Source organism: Myripristis murdjan, chromosome 21 (genome assembly GCF_902150065.1).
Source record: "Myripristis murdjan chromosome 21, fMyrMur1.1, whole genome shotgun sequence".
Classification (NCBI taxonomy): domain Eukaryota; kingdom Metazoa; phylum Chordata; class Actinopteri; order Holocentriformes; family Holocentridae; genus Myripristis; species Myripristis murdjan.
Window position 1 is genome coordinate 4,866,047 of NC_044000.1, and position 21,454 is coordinate 4,887,500.

The window sequence follows — 21,454 nt, forward strand, 5'->3', positions numbered from 1 at the left end:
TATGCCCATAAAAATCCATATATGTTGCTTTTAAAGTCCAACAGCATTGCTATAATTGGAAAATGCACTATAATATCTACAAAATAACACCATAAACATTAAAGGCAATTTCCCGAAACAGTTCTTTCACCTATTTAATTTACAGTATATCAGAACTTAAAATATAATATGGGATACCTTACTTCAGCTGACAGGCACTGGGCATGAGTGGTGCTGATGATGTGATTGGTCATGTGCTGAGTGGCCTCACACAGCATTGGCATATTATTTGTCTGTGGAGCATGTGACATATGTGGATAGTTTATATGCTGATCTGGCCCAGAGTCAGTTTGACAGGATTTGGGTATAAACATTGGTCATTTGAATCTTTATTCATGTCTGCCCAAGCCCAACCCGTGGACAAAATTTGTTAAAAGTAGCCCAATTTGGTGGAAAAAACGCAAACTTGGCAACCCTATCCATGTGGTTGTCTTTAATTGTTTTTCAGTGAGGAGTGTCAAACGCTGGTATCATGTGGTGCTGCTGTGTTCCAGCTTGCACATCATACACACATACACGTATACCATGACTTTTAACTCAGTAATGTCATGTACTTGTGCTGCTCGCTGGAACGCATAATTAATACCAATTTTGAAACAATATGTCCTAGACGGTTGTTCTTACCTATGTTGATTGATAGATAGATAGGTATACTTTATTGATCCCAGACTGGGAAATTCACAAAACTGAGTTCCCATACCGGGAGTCGAACCCGGGCTGCCTGGGTGAAAACCAGGAATCCTAACCGCTAGACCATATGGGAGACTAATGTTGCTGTCAACTAGCTATCACATGGTAACGTTAAAAACTCTAAAAAGTGGCTGCATGCTAACATTAGCTGTTGTCTAGCTACCGGCTGATCAAATATGCCATTTTAGCTTGAAACATGGCCCCATATCCCTCTGGATTTTCACTCTTCATTGTCTTTTCAGTTGTTCATTAATAAGGAGGAGGTGAATTGACTACAATAAGTCAGATTCCCTGCGTTTATACGGCATGGTACCTGCACCGCAGCACTACAACTTAATTACAGCGTTTGAGCTTCCCACCCTGAGCTTGACGCCAGAGGAAAATGACCACTGTGTGAATATGTTTTATTAGACGACCATGCATGTGTCTCTTTTACTGGGTTACTTTTGATGGCCAGACGGACAGACAGACGTCAAATCTTAATCTGTACAGTAACGGCCTCGTGTGGCAGCAGCTTCATGTTCTCTCGTCTATTAAAAAAAAGTGGAGGTGGCCTATTTGAATCAAAGGTAAAAGGATGCTGCTGTGAAAGAGCGTGCATTTCTACTAACTTTCCCACCCAGGACACAGCGTGTTTACACTGCTGTCCTCTGGAAGGCGCTATAGGTCAGGTTCAGGCCTGCACCTCCAGACTTAGGAACATGAACACTTTTTACCCGAGTGCCATAAAACACCTAAACTCCTAACCATTCATGAAAACTTTAAGACACATATAAAAGGATATTGTCAGAATAATAAAAAAAGTCATAAAACTTTGTAAAAACAACAACAACAACAACAACAACAACAAAACACAATCTGTTATATTGAGGTTTTACTGAATCTACAATGTGTCTTTAGGGCTTTCGTCAAGAGAGAAGGCAGGAAATTGCCAGGTTTTCTTTTTGGATTATATTGTGGTTTTTATTGCAGTTTTTCAAATGTTAACATGTTGAAGCTGCAAACTGAGGATTCGCTCAAAGGAGATGTCACTGTGGAGCCGGAGATGCAAACAGGCTGATCACTGCAGCCGGGGATGGTGGAGGAGGGACTGCAGAGTAGGACGGCTTTCAGGATCTTTCTGGAGACATTTCTGCAACAGCTCCTGGCAATCTGGAGAAAGAGACATGGAAACAAAGATGAATAAAAAGGTGTGTATCAAAGACATGTGCATGTGTGTGTGATGGGTGGCGGAGTGGGTGTATGCCTTACCTGGTGACAGTGCGTTCGTGATGCCTGGATTGGTGGAGAGGATTTGCCTTGGGTTTGTGAAGGGGTAGCGTCCATGCAGAATTGCAGAGAGTGACACCCCCAGCTGCCACACTGTGAAAGGAGCTGCTCTATAAGTCTCATGTTGGTGCCATTCTGGTGGGACAATTCAAGTCGTGTACCATGAGACATATTGTTGAGAACTTCTTCCAGGTGGCAGCAACCACTGAAGTCGATGACTCTGGCTCGTGGGGTGCCAGAGCCAGGATCTTCTCCAACATAATGTCCTGATGTAGGGCCCCTTTGGCATGGATCTCTATCATCGCACTGACCAGATGCAGATGCGTGTGTCATAGATGTCTAACAGCGCCATGGCTGCATTTCTGCCCAGAGATGTTGGATCACCCCCGGCTTTGACCTGTATCACCATCTCCAGGGGAATGTTGCAGGATTCTCCATTCATAACCTAAAAGACAAATGAGCGTGAATGGCCTGCATTAACATACCCTGAGCAGGCTGATAAAGGAAAATGATCAAAGCAGACTCTGAAACTGAGACCAATGCTCTGAATATTAAGTCCTGACTAAGTCCTGTATTTTCTCAATGTTGATCTAGAATGCATGCATCTCTTGATCGACTGGGGTCAAACCTATGGTATGGCCAGGACTTGGGAAGAATTTATGTCCCTATGAATGTCTAACCTGACAAGGTGGTCATGATGGTACATGGAAATATCTTGTGGTCTGCTCCCGATGTTAGAGTGAAAGCGGGCTGGATCCAGAATCCCTTTCATGGACCAAAACAATGTCCGGTTTGCGAGAACAGTTCAGGTGTTTCAGTGCATGTCTCACCACACCAAGCAGCAAGGATGAAGAAAACTGCCTGAATGTTGTTCAGTCTCTCAACAAAGACACTCCAGATAGCTGACTAAACAAATAAGATCTATCTTTCTGTCTAATTTGTAAAATAGGATATATGTATTGTGTTCGTACAAAGAAAACACACTAACCACTGGTGTGAATTCCACATTTTCCCAGGCCACATGTTTTATGGCCACCTGCATGACAGAAATGTTGGCTTAGCATTTACACAGGACAGAGTAAATGGTAAAGTGTGTGTGTAGTGTGTATGTAGCAGCAATGTAAGTGGTCCTCCTTGCGAAAGCCACCATAGTTCCAGTAGTTTGCCCAGTTCCAGCTCCTTATATTTGTTGTGCATGGGGACTAAAAGACACACAAACAAACAAAACTAATGTTCTCATCACTCTGTCTCTCGTCTCTCTGTCCTGTTATCTATTTCTGCCGGCCCTCGTTGCAGGTTTTGTCAGTGTTTTGTGAGGAAGACGTAACAGTGATGTTACCACAGTCAGTGTCTCCGTGGCTCTGGTTTCGAGGCGAGGCTCCTCTGTTCCTCTTGGCTGCTTGGCTGAGCTCACGGCTGGCCTGTCTCTTGAGGTCCCTCTTCCTCTGCGCTCTGGCCTCCTTCACCTGCAGCTCGCTGGGCTCACTGTGCCTCCTGTCTGCTGCCAGGCTGCCGGGGCTGCCTGGAAACGGGAAAAGGCAGCACACTGCATGTGATAAATAGATGTAGTGCTGTATGCCCTGGCGCCTGCCCCATTAGGCAAATCAGGAAGATGCAGCCAATATAAAAGTAAATGCAGCCAATATAAGTTGAGTGGTCTGTTTGGAGAGCTAAATACTATTTCTGGTGGATAAAAAATATCACCCACCCTTTTTCTTTCTATATGTATGTATTTTTCTTCTCTCTATATATATGTTAATAGACTACAAACTACATGAGCTATGGATATAGATAAGCTAGATGCACCTGGTTGTTTGAAATGACCTTTCTGTCTAACCTGCATGATGAAAACAGTAAAGCAGGAATCAGAGCCTTCACTTGAGGAACTTGACAAGATCTACAACACACAGGTTAGTGTGTACAGGTCGGCCTCCAGCACATTTTTGCTTGGATTTCCTCCTCACCTTGATGTCCCCCAGCTGTGAGAGAACCTGGAGTCTTGCTCCGCCTGCTCGCACAGGCGTCTCTTACCCTTCCTCTTCCTCTACGTGCCTCTTCTCAGAAACCTGTTGGCTGGTCTTTCTCTTGTTCCTCTTCCTTTTGTGTGAACCACAGTCCTCTGTGAGGAGGATGCTGGGTGCACTGTGTCTGTATTTTACAGCTCTCCTGCCATGGCTGCCTGGGATGGAGAAAAGGCCACTATGGAGCCGTTAGCTTGTTTTCTGCATGTGACAAAGAGCTGCAGTGTTTCATTAACCTGGTATCTGCTGGCTCCTGGCTCTCAGATACACTGCAGTTTGTTAGGGACACATACAAGCTGTCTAAACCCACAAGTTTTGCTTCTTTTCCATTGAGGTGGAGGAGAAAGTTCTGTTGAGTCTGTTCAGTTTATGTGAGGCAAGGTACTAGAAATGCAATCCAACAATTGCATTTCTAGTACCTTGGAACGTCTTTCTTACAAATTATTTTTTAAAATATGTATCTATTTATGTATTTATTTATCTACTATCTACTTTATTCTGACAATTGTCAAGTAATTTTCTGATAGTTTATTTTTTCATTTATTTACTTATCTATTCATTTACTTTCTTCTTCTTCATTGTTATTATTATTATTATTATTATTATTGGCAGATTTTCTACTTGTTTTTTTGATAATGGCTTACTAATATTTTGCAAATTTTCTGATCATTTTATTATTTTTAAAATATTTTTTTCTTCTTAAATTTTTTTCCTATTTTTTTTCCATTATTTATTTATTTATTTATTTATTTATTCATTTATATTACTAATTTCTAAGTTCTGTGTCAGTTCTTTGTCCTTTGCTCACCTTGTTTCCCACCTGATATCTTGTTGTTGACAGATATCAGGTGAGTTTGCTAAGGTTTTACAGAGTTCACTCCGAGTGCAGGATATGTTTTAGTCCTCACTTGGGCTTAACTTGGGCTTGTCACACAGGCTGTGCTGACCACTGAGGTTACAAGATTTGTAGCAATGCCTGCTACATCACTATGATACAATATTTGGCTAAGGCGGTGCCTCCCTCTGAAATATGGTGCTTTAATGCAAGTATTAATTCCATGTTTTTGTTTTTCAAAGAAAGTAACCAAAAAGTTTCAAAACTGCCACATCGTCTTAGATGTATGGCTTCAGTAGCATCAAACCGGATATCACCCCCAGTCTCTGACAGCGTGTGTGTGAGAGAGTTAGAGTGGGAGAGAGACTGACCATCATCTTGTAAAACTGTTTATTTGAAACCACCATTGTCGGTTTTATACAAGGCTCACTGTGGCCTGAAACTCACAAGCTCATCAAACATTTTGAGGGCCTATTAGAAATTATATCAAGTATCTGATCCTTTAAAATACTTTATGATTCAGTATCACAAGCCTGACAGAGGGCCCAGTCTGACTTGGAGGGGTTTCACTCGCTTATATGTGAGTGTCACCTGCAACCTCCAGTTAGTCATCATCATAATGAAACTGGATATGTAACCAACAGACAAAAATAAATTCCCAGAAAATTAGTTCTCTTCTTCCTCTTCCCCCTTTCAAGTCTTTATAACATGAGGTAAACACACCCTAATGTATGAATCATGATAAGTAAAGGCAAAATGATTTAAAAAAAAAAAAAAAAAAAAAAAAATCAATAATCAGCATTCCTATGTTCCTGCATGGGTTTTTATTTCTCTGGCTGATCTGTACTCACTTTTTTCTCATTTTGTTAAAATGCTGAAGGACATGTTCTTGTATTTTTTTTTTTTTTTTTTTTACCCCATGATTGGCAGCAGTTGGACCTGCTCTAGTGAACCGGTAGTTTGAATCATAAAGTTTTATATCAGCCAGCTTCATTCTACAAATAAGGTGGGTGCAGAAAGTGAGCTCAGCTGGGTTTACCCCACACCACATCCCTGATTTCAAGCAACGGGAAAACCGCAGGAGAAGTTGCCTGGCTGGGAGCTCTGCTGGGGAAAGCTGTTACATCACAACCCAGCCGAGCTGGTAATCACAGGCAGCGAGCGGCTTTGGCCTCGCACAGTCTGTTAAAACACCGATATTTCTGCTGCCAGGCTCTGTGTGTGCTTGTTTCGCAGGCTAACGTGAGCACTGAGGGGCTTTCGGAGTAATTTTATCTCAGCGGCAGCAGCAGCAGCAGCCGCGCTCTGGCTTGTCTCCTCTTCGCTGTGCAGCCCGTATTGACTGAGAGAGGAATGCTGCTGGTTTATATAGGCCTCTAAAAATAACTCACCTTTCACTGCCATCTAAGGCTGGAGTGACAGCCCCGCTCAGCCAATGGCGTGCCTCGACACCACAGAGCTCCTCCCGTTCCCCCTGTTTCAGCGCCTCCTTAATTGGACGCCAGTGACATCATCAACCCTATTTACCTTAAAAGGTCACGCACGAAATTGATTGACACGTGGCTCCTCCCACTCCCGCCGGTCGGCTGGCTTGCAGCGCTCCAGTCTGCTGGAGGAGCAAACCTGGCAACCTGGCGTTTATACAGAGAAGATTGCAATCTGGCAATGCGGAAATAGATCTGGCACCCCCAGCCTGGACCGAGGAGAGAGGTGTGAGAAGTGAGCGGAGAGGAGAGAGGATTGCATTTACACTTATGAAATAACCAACTCTTCTTTTTTATTTCTTCCCATCTTTTTTCTTTTTTTTTTCTTTTTTCTTTTTTTTTTTTTTCCAAGTGCGCATCTGCGTTTTTGCCTTCAGGTGATCCGAACCAGCATATTTTTTTTTCTTCTCAGCACTTATTTTGTATTTGACAAGTCTGAAAAAAAAAAGTGTGCGTGTGTTTTTTCTCTCTCTCTCGGGTGGATTCGGACTTTTGGTGACTTCTTTTTTTTTCATCCCTCGCACCAACATGGACGTGTTGGCGAATTATAGTATTTTTCAGGAACTCCAACTCGTGCATGACACTGGTTATTTCTCCGCGATGCCTTCCCTGGAGGAGAACTGGCAGCAGGTCAGAGAGATGCGTTTTTTTCTTTTTCTTTTTCAGCTCTGGGGAAAGTGCTGGGAGTGTGTTTCGCTGTGTGCTGGATGATAATGATGATGATGATGATGATGATGATGATGGTGATTTCTGTGTGTTTATTTCTGTGTTGTTTCAGTGTTACTGGGCGCCGCTGCATCACCGGTGCGCTCCGGAGCAGCAGCCCTTGTAGTTGCGGTGTTTTTTATTTATTTATTTATTTTTACTCACATGCAGCGCGGCGCGGTCCGCTGACAGGGGGAAATACACACACACACGCACACACACACATACACACACACACACGGATCTTTGGTCTCCATCAAGCCCTCTCTTCCCACTGATTTAGCCAGACTTTTCAGCCATAGCTCCCCTAATTGATTGTTTTCCTACAGGGTTACACTTGCAAAGTGCTGTGATGTTTTCATGCGCTCCGTCCACGCGGATACACTATAGGCTATTTGCTGGCGGAATTGCAGGAGCCTGCCTTAGTCTGCTGCTTTAGTCTGATCTGATCTGATCGATAAAGCTGTCTGTCAGCCCGCTCTGTTTGGATTACCCCTTAAATAATGGCCACCTGAACGCAACGCAACGCACACGCACGCACGCACGCACTTGCGCACGCACCGCATCGGATACGGGTATTGGCCGTGGAAGAGGGACACTTGACTAATAGTGAGAGACTTGTTCTTAAATAATGCATCCACATCTGCCACATTACTGTGTGTTTGCAATGCATTATGCATCATCACCCAGCACCGAGGATGTGCACGGTGCATATGGGATGTAGATAAAGTCTGCGTTTGTGTGTGCGTGTGTGTGTATGTGTGTGTGTGTGTGTGTGTGTGTGTGTGTGTGTTGGGGTCCAGGGTGGAATGTATAAGAATGACTCTTCCAATCCTCGATGCCACTATCAGCTCTTTTCATGCTACAGCCGAAGCATCTGCATACTAAATCAGCAACAAGTAAATCTATATTCCGCCTGGATCCTAAATGTGATCGGGTGTTTGGGGCCATGTGCGTTTATAGCCGGCGTGTTTATTCCCATTGACTAGAATGAAGCCCGCACTCCTTGCCAGGGCTACTTCAACCCACTTCTCCTCTCTCGCTTGCCTTACTGACACCAATTCATACAAGCCTCGTCCTATTTTTAGTCCAAACAGCGCTAGAAAATTCATAGTTTCATTCCCACTAACCTACAAAGAAGAGCCTGTAATCATATTGTTAATTGATTGGAAGGTTTCAGTTGCAAAGGCGGCACCACAAAAATGAGTGGAAAGGCAGTTTGAGTGTAGCCAGGCTCATCCTGATGGTTTCAGCTCATAGTGTAGTTTATAGTAAGTCACGTTACCTGTCACTTTGTATATGGTGTTCTTATTACATCTGTATACACACACACTGTGCTCTGTTACGCAGGTGGATGTGTGTGTGCAGCATCATGCTCAGTGCCATGTGCTCAACTGCTGGAAATACAGCAGGGGGATATTTATTTTGGGTGTGTGCATGTGTATGTGTGTGTGTGTGTGTGTGTGTGTGTGTGTGTCTGAAATCGCCTCTTATTCTCTCTCTCTTTGTCTTACTCATACACAGATCCAGTGCACAATTCTTTTTTCCACTCTTGTTCCCTCTGTCTCCTTCTATCCCCTCACTCACTCCATCTTACACACACACACACACACATGTGCACATGCACACACACACGAATGCTTGGCTGGCATGCACTAATGGAAAGCTATGGTCTGGCAGGACTCATCCCGCCACTTTCGACAGTAATTGGCCGTTTGCTGTCAGACCGTCAGAGAGACACGCACGTACACACACACACACACACACACACACACACACACACACATACACACAAACAGATTGGTGTGCATCATCTATCTTGCCAGGCCTTCCCTGCATCATGGACCTGGTCTTTGTTTCTTTATGTAAGCTTCTTTTATCAGCTGCACTGCATCAGACTAAACATGAGGAGAAATGCACTCACGCTCTCTCTCTCTCTCTCTCTCTCTCTCCCTCCCTCCCTCTCTCTGTAGCCTGTCTGTCAGCCTTGTTGGCACTGACAGCGTGACTCCATGTTGTGTGTATAATTGCTGCATCTTTGCAGGTTTGGGATGATGTGATGGGCTTTAGGGATTTGCATGTCTGTGTGTGTGTGTGTGTGTGTGTGTGTGTGTGTGTCCATGGGTAAAATGGTAAACTCAGAAGTCTCACTTAGTTCCTTATCTTTTATTGGAGTGCATAAGCACGCCAAAGTGAGTGAGAGATGAATAAAGACGATGAGAAACAAGTGTAAATAATGAGTCGAACCAGATTCAGTGAGTGAATCAGAGACAGAGAGGATGGAGGGGATGACCGAGGTGAAAACTGAGCGAGAGAATAGGCTTGACACGGTTGTTCTGCTTAGTCTTCTTTCAGTCTTTAATCCACTGGACTTGGTCTCTGTGTGGGGATTTACTGTAAGAGAGAGAGAGAGGCGGAGTGAAAAGACAAGCAGCTGCTGCAGGGGAACCACGTATCTCCAGAAGTTCTGGAGTCAGCTTTGAAAAGGCATTGCATCACACACAGAACGACGGCTTTCAATTTTTTATTTATTTATTTATTTTTTTTTTTTTTTGGCTTTCTTCAAAATGTCTTGGTCAAAACAACAAATTCAGCCGGTTGCTTAGCCAGGCTCTTCTTGGCTTTCGGCAGGCAGTGATGGGGAAATCCGATCTAAATCACCCTTGTAATCCTTACATAGTATAAAATAAAAAATCATGATTGTAGACCTCCAAAGATCAACTTAAGACTTTATTGAACTGGATTCAAGACATTTTAGGGCATCTGGGTTTAGAAAATAAGATTCAAGATGTGATGAGGCTTTTTTTCCCAAACAGCCTTGTTTTTAGCTTGAGCTCCATATATTTTTAAGACCAGAGTGGAATCACTCCTGGATTAGCCTGTGTGATGTGCAGCCCGGTCACCAGGAAAACATGTTGGCATGTTATGTTACGTTAAGGATCCACTGAGAGGCCGCGCTTTCAAGTTTCATGGCAAAACTTCTGATCAGCAGGCAGGTGGGGTGGTGGATGACACAAAGCACAGGACGTGGCCTCGTCACACCAGGGCTCCAGTCCTGTGTCGAGCAAGGGCTGTGCTCGTTTTTAGCTTCGTTGACCTTTTTGACCCTTTCCCAACCTTAACCAAACGCTGACAAAGCAGAGAAAAGCAAACAAAAGTAGCTAAAGTGCCAATATTAGCTAACATTTGCACATGTTTATATTGCCTTTTGGCACTTATTATCTGTTTATACTGTTTATAGTGTAAATTATGCTTCATATCTTGCTATCCACTTTGCTGCTGTAATATGTGAAATTTCCCCACCATGGGACTAATAAAGGAATATCTTATCTTATCTTATCTTATCTTACATGACGTTGGCGTTGACTCACAGCCACATTGGCTAAATGTTGATATGCAGCATATTGCTGGTTCAGAAACGTCGACATTTCAGCCTATTGGTTTGCAGGAGTGTAAAACGGCAACTTTTTATTCTGGTGACCGGGTTGTGATATAAAGAAAAATCAGGATTCATTTATGTCTTCACAGGTTTTGAACAAGTCATGATTTAGTCATGTTTGTAGTCTATTATTACAGAATGCGCCTGTCCCTTTGAGCGCTGCTGATGCACTCATCTGGACATTTTAAGGTATGCTGGCAGGGCTGGAGAGCAGGTGTCTGGGACGGGGAGGGCTTTGGATCTGTCGTCTCTAGACTGTGATAGTACTAGAATAACAGTGAAAAATATTAAAGGGACAAAAAGAGAGATTTTTTTCCTTTGGGAAAGTATTAATGGAAACTCAGTCCCTCCAGAGCGTAGGCTAAAGTGTTAGCATGGACCTACTGGGGCCACACGGATGTTTTTTAGTGTTTTACAGCTGAGACATTTTCCCCCGAAAGCTCGGCTGCCGTGCCTGCTGTTGTCTGGGACACAACGTGGGGGTGTGAGCTGATGGAGGCCTGGAGGGGACAGGGGAGTGATGAAGTCCCCTCTGCCCCTGTGAGGCTGCTCCCCTCTGGGATCCCAGTGGACAGGAGGTCTGGACGGCTGCTGCCTCGGCTCCGTCTGAACAAACACTACGTGTCCCCCCGGCAGACAGCGAGAGGGGCTGAGGGCATGGACGTACGAGGAAAACATAATGGAGGAGGGAGAAAAAAAAAAGTAGATGTGTGTCTGTATGAGTCTGTGTGTGTGTGTGTGCCTGTGTGTGTGTGTGTGTGTGTACTGGTAGAAAGAGTTTTTGCAGTGACTCACAAAGAGGGGGTTAATTCAAAGAGCGGCTGTTTGGCTCACTAGAAACCCCCACTCTTGTTCTACATCCTGAAGCATGCACATGCACACATACACACACACATACACATACACACACACACACAAGCACACATACACACATACATGGAAAAGCAGATAAGACATGTAGCAGGGTAACACATTTGAAAGACTAAGAGCATTTTCAGTTCTTAAGGCTTTTTTTTTCGTCTCAATCAGGGGACAAGTTTTGTGTGTGTGTGTGTGTGTGTGTGTGTGTGTGTGTGTGTGTGTGTCCTGACCTATTGTTATTTTTTTTTTTTACGCTCCCTCTTCACTTAGCAGCATCCATGGAAGTGTGGACCCAACTGAAATGGGTCACTATCTGCCTCTCTCTCTCTCTCTCTCTCTCTCTCTCTCTCTCTCTCTCTCTCTCTCTCTCTCTCTCTCTCTCTTCTTGTCTCGTTCTTCTGTGTGTCTGTAGTCCTATTTCAGGCTGATTGATTTATTTCCAGCGACATGTTTCACTGATTGGAGTCAACACACTCGATTGGCAGTGGAGCCACTTTCTATTCTATTCTATTCTATTCTATTCTATTCTATTCTATTCTATTCTATTCTGGTCTATTCTGGTCTATTCTGGTCTATTCTATTCTATTTTATTCTGGTCTATTCTATTCTATTCTATTCTATTCTATTCTATTCTATTTGTTAACCTGTTGACCTATTGCATTGAGTACAGAATGAATTTGGTCCTCTCTCTCTCTCTCTCTCTCTCTCTCACTCTCTCACTCTCTCCCTCCCTCTCTCCGTCTCTCTCTCTCTCTCCATGGCTTGAGGCAGGCCCAGGGAAGTTTGACAAGATAATGAATTGCCATGCACGCCGCAGTTTTTCACATTTCACAGCCCAATAATTCTCTATGGAGGGATGGATGGAGGGACGGAGGCTTGAGAGGACGAGCGAAGGAAGGGATGAGAGAAAAAGAGAGAGAGAGAGAAAACACCAGCAGACTAATAAATGAGATGGAGTGATGCAGGCGAAGTTCATCAGAAAGAAGGAGGGTTTGTGTGCGGTTTAACCTCTTCTCAACCTCCTCTCTCCAGCCTCCTCGTGTGTGTAGGTGTGTGTGTGTGTGTGTGTGTGTGTGTGTGTGTGTGTGTGTGTGTGTGTGTGTGTGAGTTGCTGCAGTTCCTGCTTCAAGCACATTGTTCCCAGCTAGCTGGCCTCAACTCTAGTTCAGGGCTGCCAAAACCACACACACACACACACACACACACACACACACACACAGTTATGTAATTGTCTGTGGACCACAGCTGCTTTCTCATAGCCACAGCAGAGAAAGAGAGGAAGAGGAGGGAGGACAACAAGAATAAAGAAAAGAAAGAGACAAAAGGAGGACTGAAGAAATGAAGAGTGAGACAGAGAGAGAGAGAGAGAGTTTTGGAGACAGATGGATGGTGTGTTAACTAGTCATAATACTAATAATAATAATATTATTTTTCCCCCTGTCAGTGCACTGAACACTAACCAGTTACAATTGTGTAAAGGGGAGAAGGACGCTGTGGAGTGTGAGAAGGCACTGAAGTCTTTAAATATCTTTGAATTTCACCTTTTTAAAGGTAAAAATGGGATTTAGTGTCGAGTTGTTCTCTTGTTTGGGTGAAAATAATAAGAATATTAATAAAAGATGCATTTTCAGCATCAGTTCAGACCACAGTGAAATACTTCCAGGGCAGAGTCATAAGGCATAGACAATGCATATATATGTGTGTATCTCTCTCTCTCTCTGTGTGTGTGTGTGTGTGTGTGTGTGTGTGTGTGTGTGTGAGTGACACATTAGGCAGCTGACTGCAATTAGGCACCAGTTAGAGCTCAGCCTTTCATGTGCATGGAGAGAGAGCTTGTCTTTGAAGTGGTGAGCATCTGACCACACACCTTGTTGGCATTCAGAGTGTGTTGGTCAGTTCACCTGACACTGCACACACACACACACACACATACACACGTGCACATGCACACATGTACACACGTCCGCTGTGTGACACCTGCAAAGTACAGGAAAAAAAAGAGAAGACAACAAACCTTTAGAAACAGATTATAACTGAAATGGGAGTGTTCAGTCATTAAAGGGATAGTTCACCCATTTTGAAATTTTGTTTATGTTATTAATGTAGGACAGTAGTGGTGCTATCTTCCTCTCATTGTTACTGAGTGCTGGATACAGGCTGGATGCTCCAAATGCTAACTGTTAGCCTCCTGCCACTGAGGTGGAGAGAAATAATATAAAAAAATATATAATTTTTTTCTCTCTATCTCTTTAATACGCTTTCTCATTTCTTTGCAGTGTAGAGGCTCCCCCCAATATTCGCTTTGCTTATTGCTTTTAGCTGCTCTAATCAATTCTTACATTCATCATCCTTTTTTTTTTTTTTTATCATGTGCCTGCTCACACATATGCACACAAACACACATCGTTATTGTCTTTCTCTTCCCTAATTAGAAATCATCCAAGTCAGACACCACACGCACAAGAGCCCATAATTCAATAGGTGAATAAGCCATTCAGTGTATCGTGGCAGAGATTAGATAAGAAAGTGAACAGTCAGACTGCAGCGCCAGGAAAGCGGAACAAATGAACTGTACTCATGATGGAGCGAGCCTCAGAGAGATGAGAGGAAGGGGGAGGGGGGCGGGGGAGGGGGGGGGTTATAATGTGAAAGCTATAGGCTTGATCTTTCAAGATGAGTGGTTTGCTATGGAGGGCGACTCTCCAGCGCTATTCACCATGGAGTCAGATTACGAGGCTTTTACAGGGAGATTTGCCCATTCATCTCTTCACGCTTCAAACAGAACACGGGCATCAAGGGGTTAAGCCCATGTATTGCGTATGTGCATTGTTTTTTTTTTTTTTTTTTTTTTTTTAATACTTTTTTATGATTCTCCTCCCTTTTCACAATGCATGGCTGTTTCTCCATCCCAGTCAGTACGTTTGATCGTGCTATTCTGTGTAGTGGTCCAAGCCAGAACTAAAAGGGATCATCATCACCTCAAATCCATGATATGCCTCTTTTTCCTTCACACTCCTCTCCATTCTCCTCTGTTTTGCCCGTGCAGACACAGGCAGCCCCTCTGTGGCTCTGAGCTGCCCTAAGCAGCCACTCAGTATGCCAGACCTGACTTACGCCCATAAAGCCGCAACAAGCCTGGCCTTCTCATAAATTACAGATAAACAGCCTTATTGTTGTTTTAAAGTACCCTAAGCAGGCTTCAGAGAGAAAGGCAAAGATGGGGAGAGAAAGAGAGAGAGAGAGAGAGAGTGGTGTGGAGTGTCGATCAGCCCTCCCTCCCAATTTCGGAGGTTACTGAATAAACATGAGTCTCCTCTTCTCTTACTCTCCCTCTGCCTTTTTAATACCCCCCCTTTTCCCTGAAATACCTTTGAGCTCCATCTCCAACTCTCTCTATTTCTCTAAATTCATTTCAGTTCAATGGATGCTTTACAAAACTAACGAAAGGAAAAAATAGACTTGTAGTTTCAAGAAAGTCTGTTAATCCAGGTGCAAGTAAATGTAGAGTGAAATGTCTTTATGTGGATGACTTACTGCTGTTTTTTATATATATATCTTACAATAATGGTATTTTGTTTTGCCTTGAACTGGATTTACAGACTTTCTTATCACTAGAAATATATTGTTTGTGCTGTTTTGGTCCATTGGATTCAGTGACTGCTTATTGCCGTGTTCTGTGGATTTCGCATTTCCAGTGCAAAAAAAAAAAAAAAAAAAGTCAATGAATTCCTGTCCCTCCATGCTGGATGAGTACAGCACATTTTCCAGCCAAAATTGCACATTGACTCCTCTCCGCACGGAGTTACTGTGGGAACTCTTTGCAGGCAGCTCGGGGAGACAGCAGGATGTACAAAGGAAGGAAGAAGTAAGGCAGCTTTTTGTCTTCATATCTGTCAGAGTAGTAAGACATTGAATTTAGCCTGGACTGTTCTTTTGGCCATCTTGTGTCTGCTGAGGCTGCACCTTATCAGGGATTTAAGTATGTATGTATTATATTAGTGTATTTTCTGTCAAATATGCCAGTGTTACTCTCTGTTTAGGGTCAAACCCAAGTCAGGTTTACTTTGAGTTCTGGCTTTCTGTGGATCTGTTCACACCTGGCATTAAAATGTATCTTGGCTGATCACATGGAGGACTCAGTGAGGACACATTGAGATCTGATCGCTCAGACCACATACAGATGTGGTCTGGGCTGCATAAGGCCACAAGGACGGCGTAAACCTCTGTGTGAACGGAAGGATGTAGGCCCACTCGTTTGTGTGCCAGGTGTGAAACAAGAAGAAGCAACAACAACATGCAAAGTGGATTCTCGTGGATGGAGTACACATGGGGGACCACTGGTACAGAGCTTGTGCAAACTTCTTTTAATTTCCGGCACTCTAGACCTCGCTACCCCCCCCCCCCCCCCCCCCCGGTTTAAAAACAACAACACATTTGGTCTTTGCGAATGAAAATGATGAAATGAGTTTATTTGCATCAAGAGAGATCCAATCACAAGTGATCACCTGAGATGCACATGGAAAGGCATTCGAATGCCAGGTGTGAACTGACATACGTGGTGCTGTCCACTTGTGATCAGATTACCCAAGATGCATGTTCATGCCAGGTGTGACCAGGGCCTGTGTCACTAGTGCCATTGACACATTGAAACCACCAAGTAAACCAGTATCAAATGATGCCCCTAACTTAAACACACAACGTAAAACCTAGCATCTAAGTCTAAGAAGGACTGAATTGGATTGGATTGGATTGATTAAGTTTTTAAAAAAAATAAAATTAGTGCATCTAATGTGAGAGTATGTTCAGCAAGCATCCCCGCACGAAACCTGATGCTAACTCATCTGTTGGTGTTCATATCACTGGTGGATGATTAACAAAACGCCTGCTGGTCACACACACACACACACACACACACATGCACACACACGGAATGTTGGACAGCTGGTGGTTCCCCCAAGGCGAATCACTGTTTAGAAGAAGCATATGTCCTTTTCAGACCTTGGGTTGTAGTGAAACCTAAGGAACCACAGATTTCAAACCCAAAGTCTTTACCAGAATTGTTATCGCAGGCCAGTGAGCATTTTGCAGCTGTAACTATGTTTAACAACTAGCAGTTTAGTCGCTATGGGGAGTGTAAAGGCAAACACTCGTGATGGTGTGGAGGAACTACAATAACATGGCGGTCCTTCAAGTAGATAGCTCTGTCTGTCTGTGTGTGCATCCTAAGGCTGAAGCATGTAGTATGTGAAGTAATCCTGGGCCATTTGCATTATCCAAAGTGTGATGCTAAACCCTGCAGTCATGCAAAGTTGGTTAGTTTATGGCCTTCTGGAACCAAAACCTCAATCTGTGTCGGCCAAGTCTATTCCAAATCAACAGCACAGATTTTGAAGCCGTCACTTCCAGTAGTTCAACTCACTTCCTGTGGAAACAAAACCAAAAATCCTGCAGGAAGAGAATTATTCTGCCAGTCGAGGCGGTTTCAAAGTGATACTCTCTCTTTCTGTGTATTTTGCCAATCCCTTAAACAAGCCTGGCAGATTTAAAGGTTCATTTTAAGGGGTAACCAGGTGAGCTAATGATTCATTGCAACCAACATGGACAACCCCAAGAAAATAAGAAAAAATGTATCTGCTCACTGTCATCAAATGACTTGATGCAGTGATGATGATTTTTTTTTTTTTTTTTTAATTAACCATATTTTATGTTAAAGGGGTTTTTTAGGGAGTTGTTCCTCATCCGATGTGAGGGTCTAAGGACAGAGGATGTTGTATTTTTCTGTAAAGCCCTTTGGGACAAATTTGTAATTTGTGATTCTGGGCTATACAAATAAATAAAATTGAATTGAATTGAAAATTGAATTGAATGAGTGTGCATCGGTCTCCTTGTCCTTTCACTTCTTATTTTATGCTTATTTGTCAGTCAAGATGTAAAGCACCTTGAATATCATGCATTTGTTTGAAAGGTGCTATATAAATAAAATTTGATTGATTGATTGATCGATACCAAGAGTCAATGATGAGGAGTCGGTCCAAGGCTCTTATGTTTCCAGGGACCTATGTTCTCCAGATTTATATGGCACATAATAGGAACATGAGAAAGGGCCCTATGTTCCCATGGTCGTATGTGGGTTAGGGTTAGGATTAGGATTAAATAAAGGATAAGAGTTAATGTGTGTTAACAGAATATTGAACTGGGGAACACAACAAGAAAGAATCAGCGATAGCTACTGTGCAGAGGATAGAAAGAAAGTCCTTGGTTAACAAAATGAGAAGACTTAAACAGACAAGACACAACTGACTGATGAACCTGAGGTTTGGTTTGGTTCAATGAATATTTAGTCTTTTGGAATCAGGCCGGTCAAACACAGTTTTACAAGGAATTCATTTAACAAGTCTCAAAGTACTTTGTAACTCTGTTGTAACTCTTGTCTTTCACTGGCTGAATCCTGTTGAGTTGTGTGTGTGTATGTGCGTGTGTGTGTGTGTTCCTACATCCTGCCGAGCTAGTGTTTGCATACTGACTAACTAAGGGATAAAGCCTTGTGACCTGGCCACCATCCAACCTCCCATTCTGTATCCCTCTCTCTCTCTCTCTCTCTCTCTCTCTCTCTCTCTCTCTCTCTCACCAGAGTGCCTTAGTGGCTCTTGTACAGTACCAGGCCCCCAGTAGATTGTGAGTGTGTGTGTGTGTGTGAGGGAGAGAAAGAGAGAGAGTAATGACATCATCTGTTGTGCACAGAGGATGTTGACAGTGACAGAGGAAGTGTGTGTGTGTGTGTGTGTGTATGTGTGTGTGGGTGTGTGTGCATGTCAGTGAGCTTGCCAAGCAAAGCCCATAGTTGGAAGTGCAGCATCCAGAATACACACACAAATGAATGCACACACACACACACACACATGCACATGCAACTTCCTGCCACCCTTTGACCACAATTCCCTTCACTCCCCTTCCCTATCACCCTTCACCCCAATCCATCCACAGGGGCACACACACTGTGTGTAGTCTGTGTGTGTGTGTGTGTGTGTGTGTGTGTGTGTGTGTGTGTGTGTGTTTGGGGTGTGTCACTGTATGTGAGTTGAGACCGAGAACCAGCTAGAGAGTCAAAGAGAGGACGGACTGTGTGCCATCTTGCCAGTGTGCCTTGATGCGTGCATGATAGTGTGTGTATGTATGTGTGCGTGTGTGTGTGTGTGTGCATGTGTGTGTAAGTGTGTCTGGAGAGTGGGACACAGTAAGTGGGTCAGATGCGGTGGAAGAGGATGACCTTGGGAATTTGTCCTGTTTTCTCCATAAGTCTGGCAATGCTTTCCTTTGTCTCAGAGAGAGAGGGAGAGAGGGAGAGAGGGAGAAAGAGAGAGAGAGAGATTCACTAGACTCTGACTTCCCCTCCATTACTCAACTCCACCCCAGTTCTAGTCTTCTCCCTAGTTTAAGAGATAAGATTAAACTGTATCGATCCCCCACGTCCCGTCCCCGTCCCCAGACTCTGTCTCCTATACAGCACTGGCTCCCAGTACAGTGTGAGTGCATGTGTGTGTGTGTGTGTGTGTGTGTGTGTGATTGTATTTGAGTAATGACATCATTCGTAGTAAACGAAGGATGTTGACAGAGAGAGAGAGGAAGTGTGTGTGCGTGCAAAAGTGATGTGTCTGTAATGAACGATTGGTTGAAAATGAATGAATCATCCTCCAGCCCGTACAACGACCACAAAGGTGATTTGTTCCCACCCTCTAATGTGACCCACAGGCGCGTTTCCTGCATTAGCGCCCCCTACCGTTGGCAGGATGTATGATACAAGCCTTAACCAGCAGTAATAGCTGGTTAAGGTTGGGGTGAGGCTGAGGTTAAGGTTTGTCATGGTGACAGTAAGAAACACACAGAGACAGACTCAGACTCGCTTCAGCTGGGAATTGAACTCTGGTCTCCAGGTTGAAAATAATATTTAGGGGTGACTCATTGTTTTTTTTTGGGGGGGGGACGGGTTCATCTTTCATGTGAACGAGATAATTCAGATCACTTTGTCTAGTGATTTCTGCAGTTAGTTATCATGGTAGAAAATAGACAACCAAACTGCTATGCTGTTTTCAAATGAATTCATATAGTTAACACGAGTAAGCCTAGTCTTGAGTCTAATTAGGGTGTGTGGTGAGTGTGCTGTTGAAAGTGAAAATGTCACGTCTTGGTCAAAAAAAAAAAAAAAAAAAAAAACAGCAGCAGAGCACAAGAACAGCAGTACAACAACACTGAATGAAATGCAGAAATGAAAAATATACAATATGAAAATATACCAAAATATCACATTTACATTGTCAGTATAATTGTATGCTCATATTCTAAATGCATGCAGTAGCGGTGGGAATCAACGGAAGCCCCATGATATGATATTATCATGATACTTAAGTCACGATACAGTAGTATTGCAATTTTAAACATTTGCAATATGCTGAGTATTGCGATAACATGGATTGTGATATATTGTGATTTATTAACTTTTTTCGACTGCAAATCATGTCCCCAAGGGGAAATTTTGTCAACATCTGTTTTATCTAATAAGTTCTCATTCATTCATCTCACTTCAGTCATTTTTACTGCAGCAAAATGAGACTGTCAAGCAGACAGACTGACCAACTCTGTCAGAAAAACCTGTCATACATGTTGCATCGATACCTGGCATCTGTGTATCGATGCAGTATTGCTGCACAAAATATCACAAAATTATGCTGGATTGATTTCCCCTCCCACCCCTAGCATGCAGTATGAAATAGGTTGAGTTTACAGTAAAGTTTGGTGAAAAGCTACACTACTTTATTACTGCACTGCTGTGCTGTTCCATATTTTCAGTCAGTATATTCACATATTGATACGGATAAAATATCAAAGCCATATATACATTGCAAACAGATACATCCCAGACTTTCTTAATCATCAGTAGGTTATTGAGAATGTGGTGAGGACCAAATAACTAATGATGGAGTAACAGTCTGTCTCTCAGCTCCCTCCATCACTCTTGCTCCTGGTGCAGGAACAATTTGTTTCTTTAATCAGACATCTCATTCATTTTCCTGTGGAGTGCTGATGAACAGTGATGTGTGAGCTGTGATGCTCTCCGCATTTAGCTTGTTGACATTTAACTGATGTTGCAGCATGTCTGCAGTCTGTTGGACAGCACGCAGTTGATTTGGGTTAAGGAAGCAAAAACTAGTGACAGAGACTCAGTATTTCGTCCTCCCACTGAAAGAGCCAAGCCTCAGAGAAACGGAGTTATTTACACCAACTAAGGCTCGCACTGGGATCATTTGACTGTGTATTCACTATCAGTTCACACTTCACAAGAACTAGGTCGGATTTCAGTTCACACTGAAATCACCTTCATTTCTTCCCTTTTTTAAATGAGCTGCTCTGATCCATTATTTTTCAGTAGAGCCTCCTCCTAGCATCCATCCTCAGCCTCAGACTGTCACTGTCCACTTTCCAAACTAAATGCATTACTGTACACCACTGTTGAATCACAGGCAGAGATTACTTTCAAAACACAAGAAAAAACAATGTGAGTGTGTTCCACTTAAATTTACTTAAAATTAAAAGTGTCATATAGCAGGACAGGTCTTATCATGGTCCTACCCTAGAGTAATGATTTCTGATGATCATCATTCACTCCTAAATATTTCCCAAGACTGGTCGGATCGATCTGTCAATGGCAATGTGACAGACATTCGGACTTGTTTTTTTTTTTCACACCCGGCAGGCACAATTTACACAAAAATTTTTTTTTTTTCCCGTTGGAATCTGTAATGATTTGCTCTGTACTGATTATTCATTCAGATATTTATATTAAAGGGCTTCATCGGTGCTGACAGCTCCGTGCTCTGAACTTGCACTAGTCATTGGGCTCACTAGAACACAACAAATAGACTGTTTTCATGCTTGAGCGTTTCTATGCTGGACCAGCTAATGGCTTCAGGCAGATAGAGCAGCTGCATGTGGGGGAAAAATAGCTTCAGTAGGGGCGGGCAGTATGTGTTTTTCACATAACAATACAACTTGCCATGTATATTTGTAAGTGGCCAGGTGAGGGGAAAAAACATTGGCTGCATTGCTAAAGTATAGT

General features: G+C 43.2%; 1 protein-coding gene and 1 non-coding gene across 2 annotated transcripts in view; one reads left to right on the forward strand and one right to left on the reverse strand.

Annotated features, from left to right (window-relative positions):
• Nucleotides 1-730: 730 nt before the first annotated feature.
• trnae-uuc (transfer RNA glutamic acid (anticodon UUC)) lies at nucleotides 731-802 on the reverse strand. Its single transcript has one exon. It is a non-coding gene; the product is annotated as a tRNA-Glu (tRNA).
• A 6,005-nt stretch (nucleotides 803-6,807) lies between these two features.
• The window catches only part of klf7b (Kruppel like factor 7b), a 71,682-nt gene continuing 57,035 nt past the window's right edge, over nucleotides 6,808-21,454 (forward strand). The window contains exon 1 of the mRNA XM_030081187.1: nucleotides 6,808-6,968. Coding sequence (XP_029937047.1) covers nucleotides 6,867-6,968 — 102 coding nt within the window. The 5' untranslated portion in view covers nucleotides 6,808-6,866. The remainder of the gene's footprint in view (nucleotides 6,969-21,454) is intronic.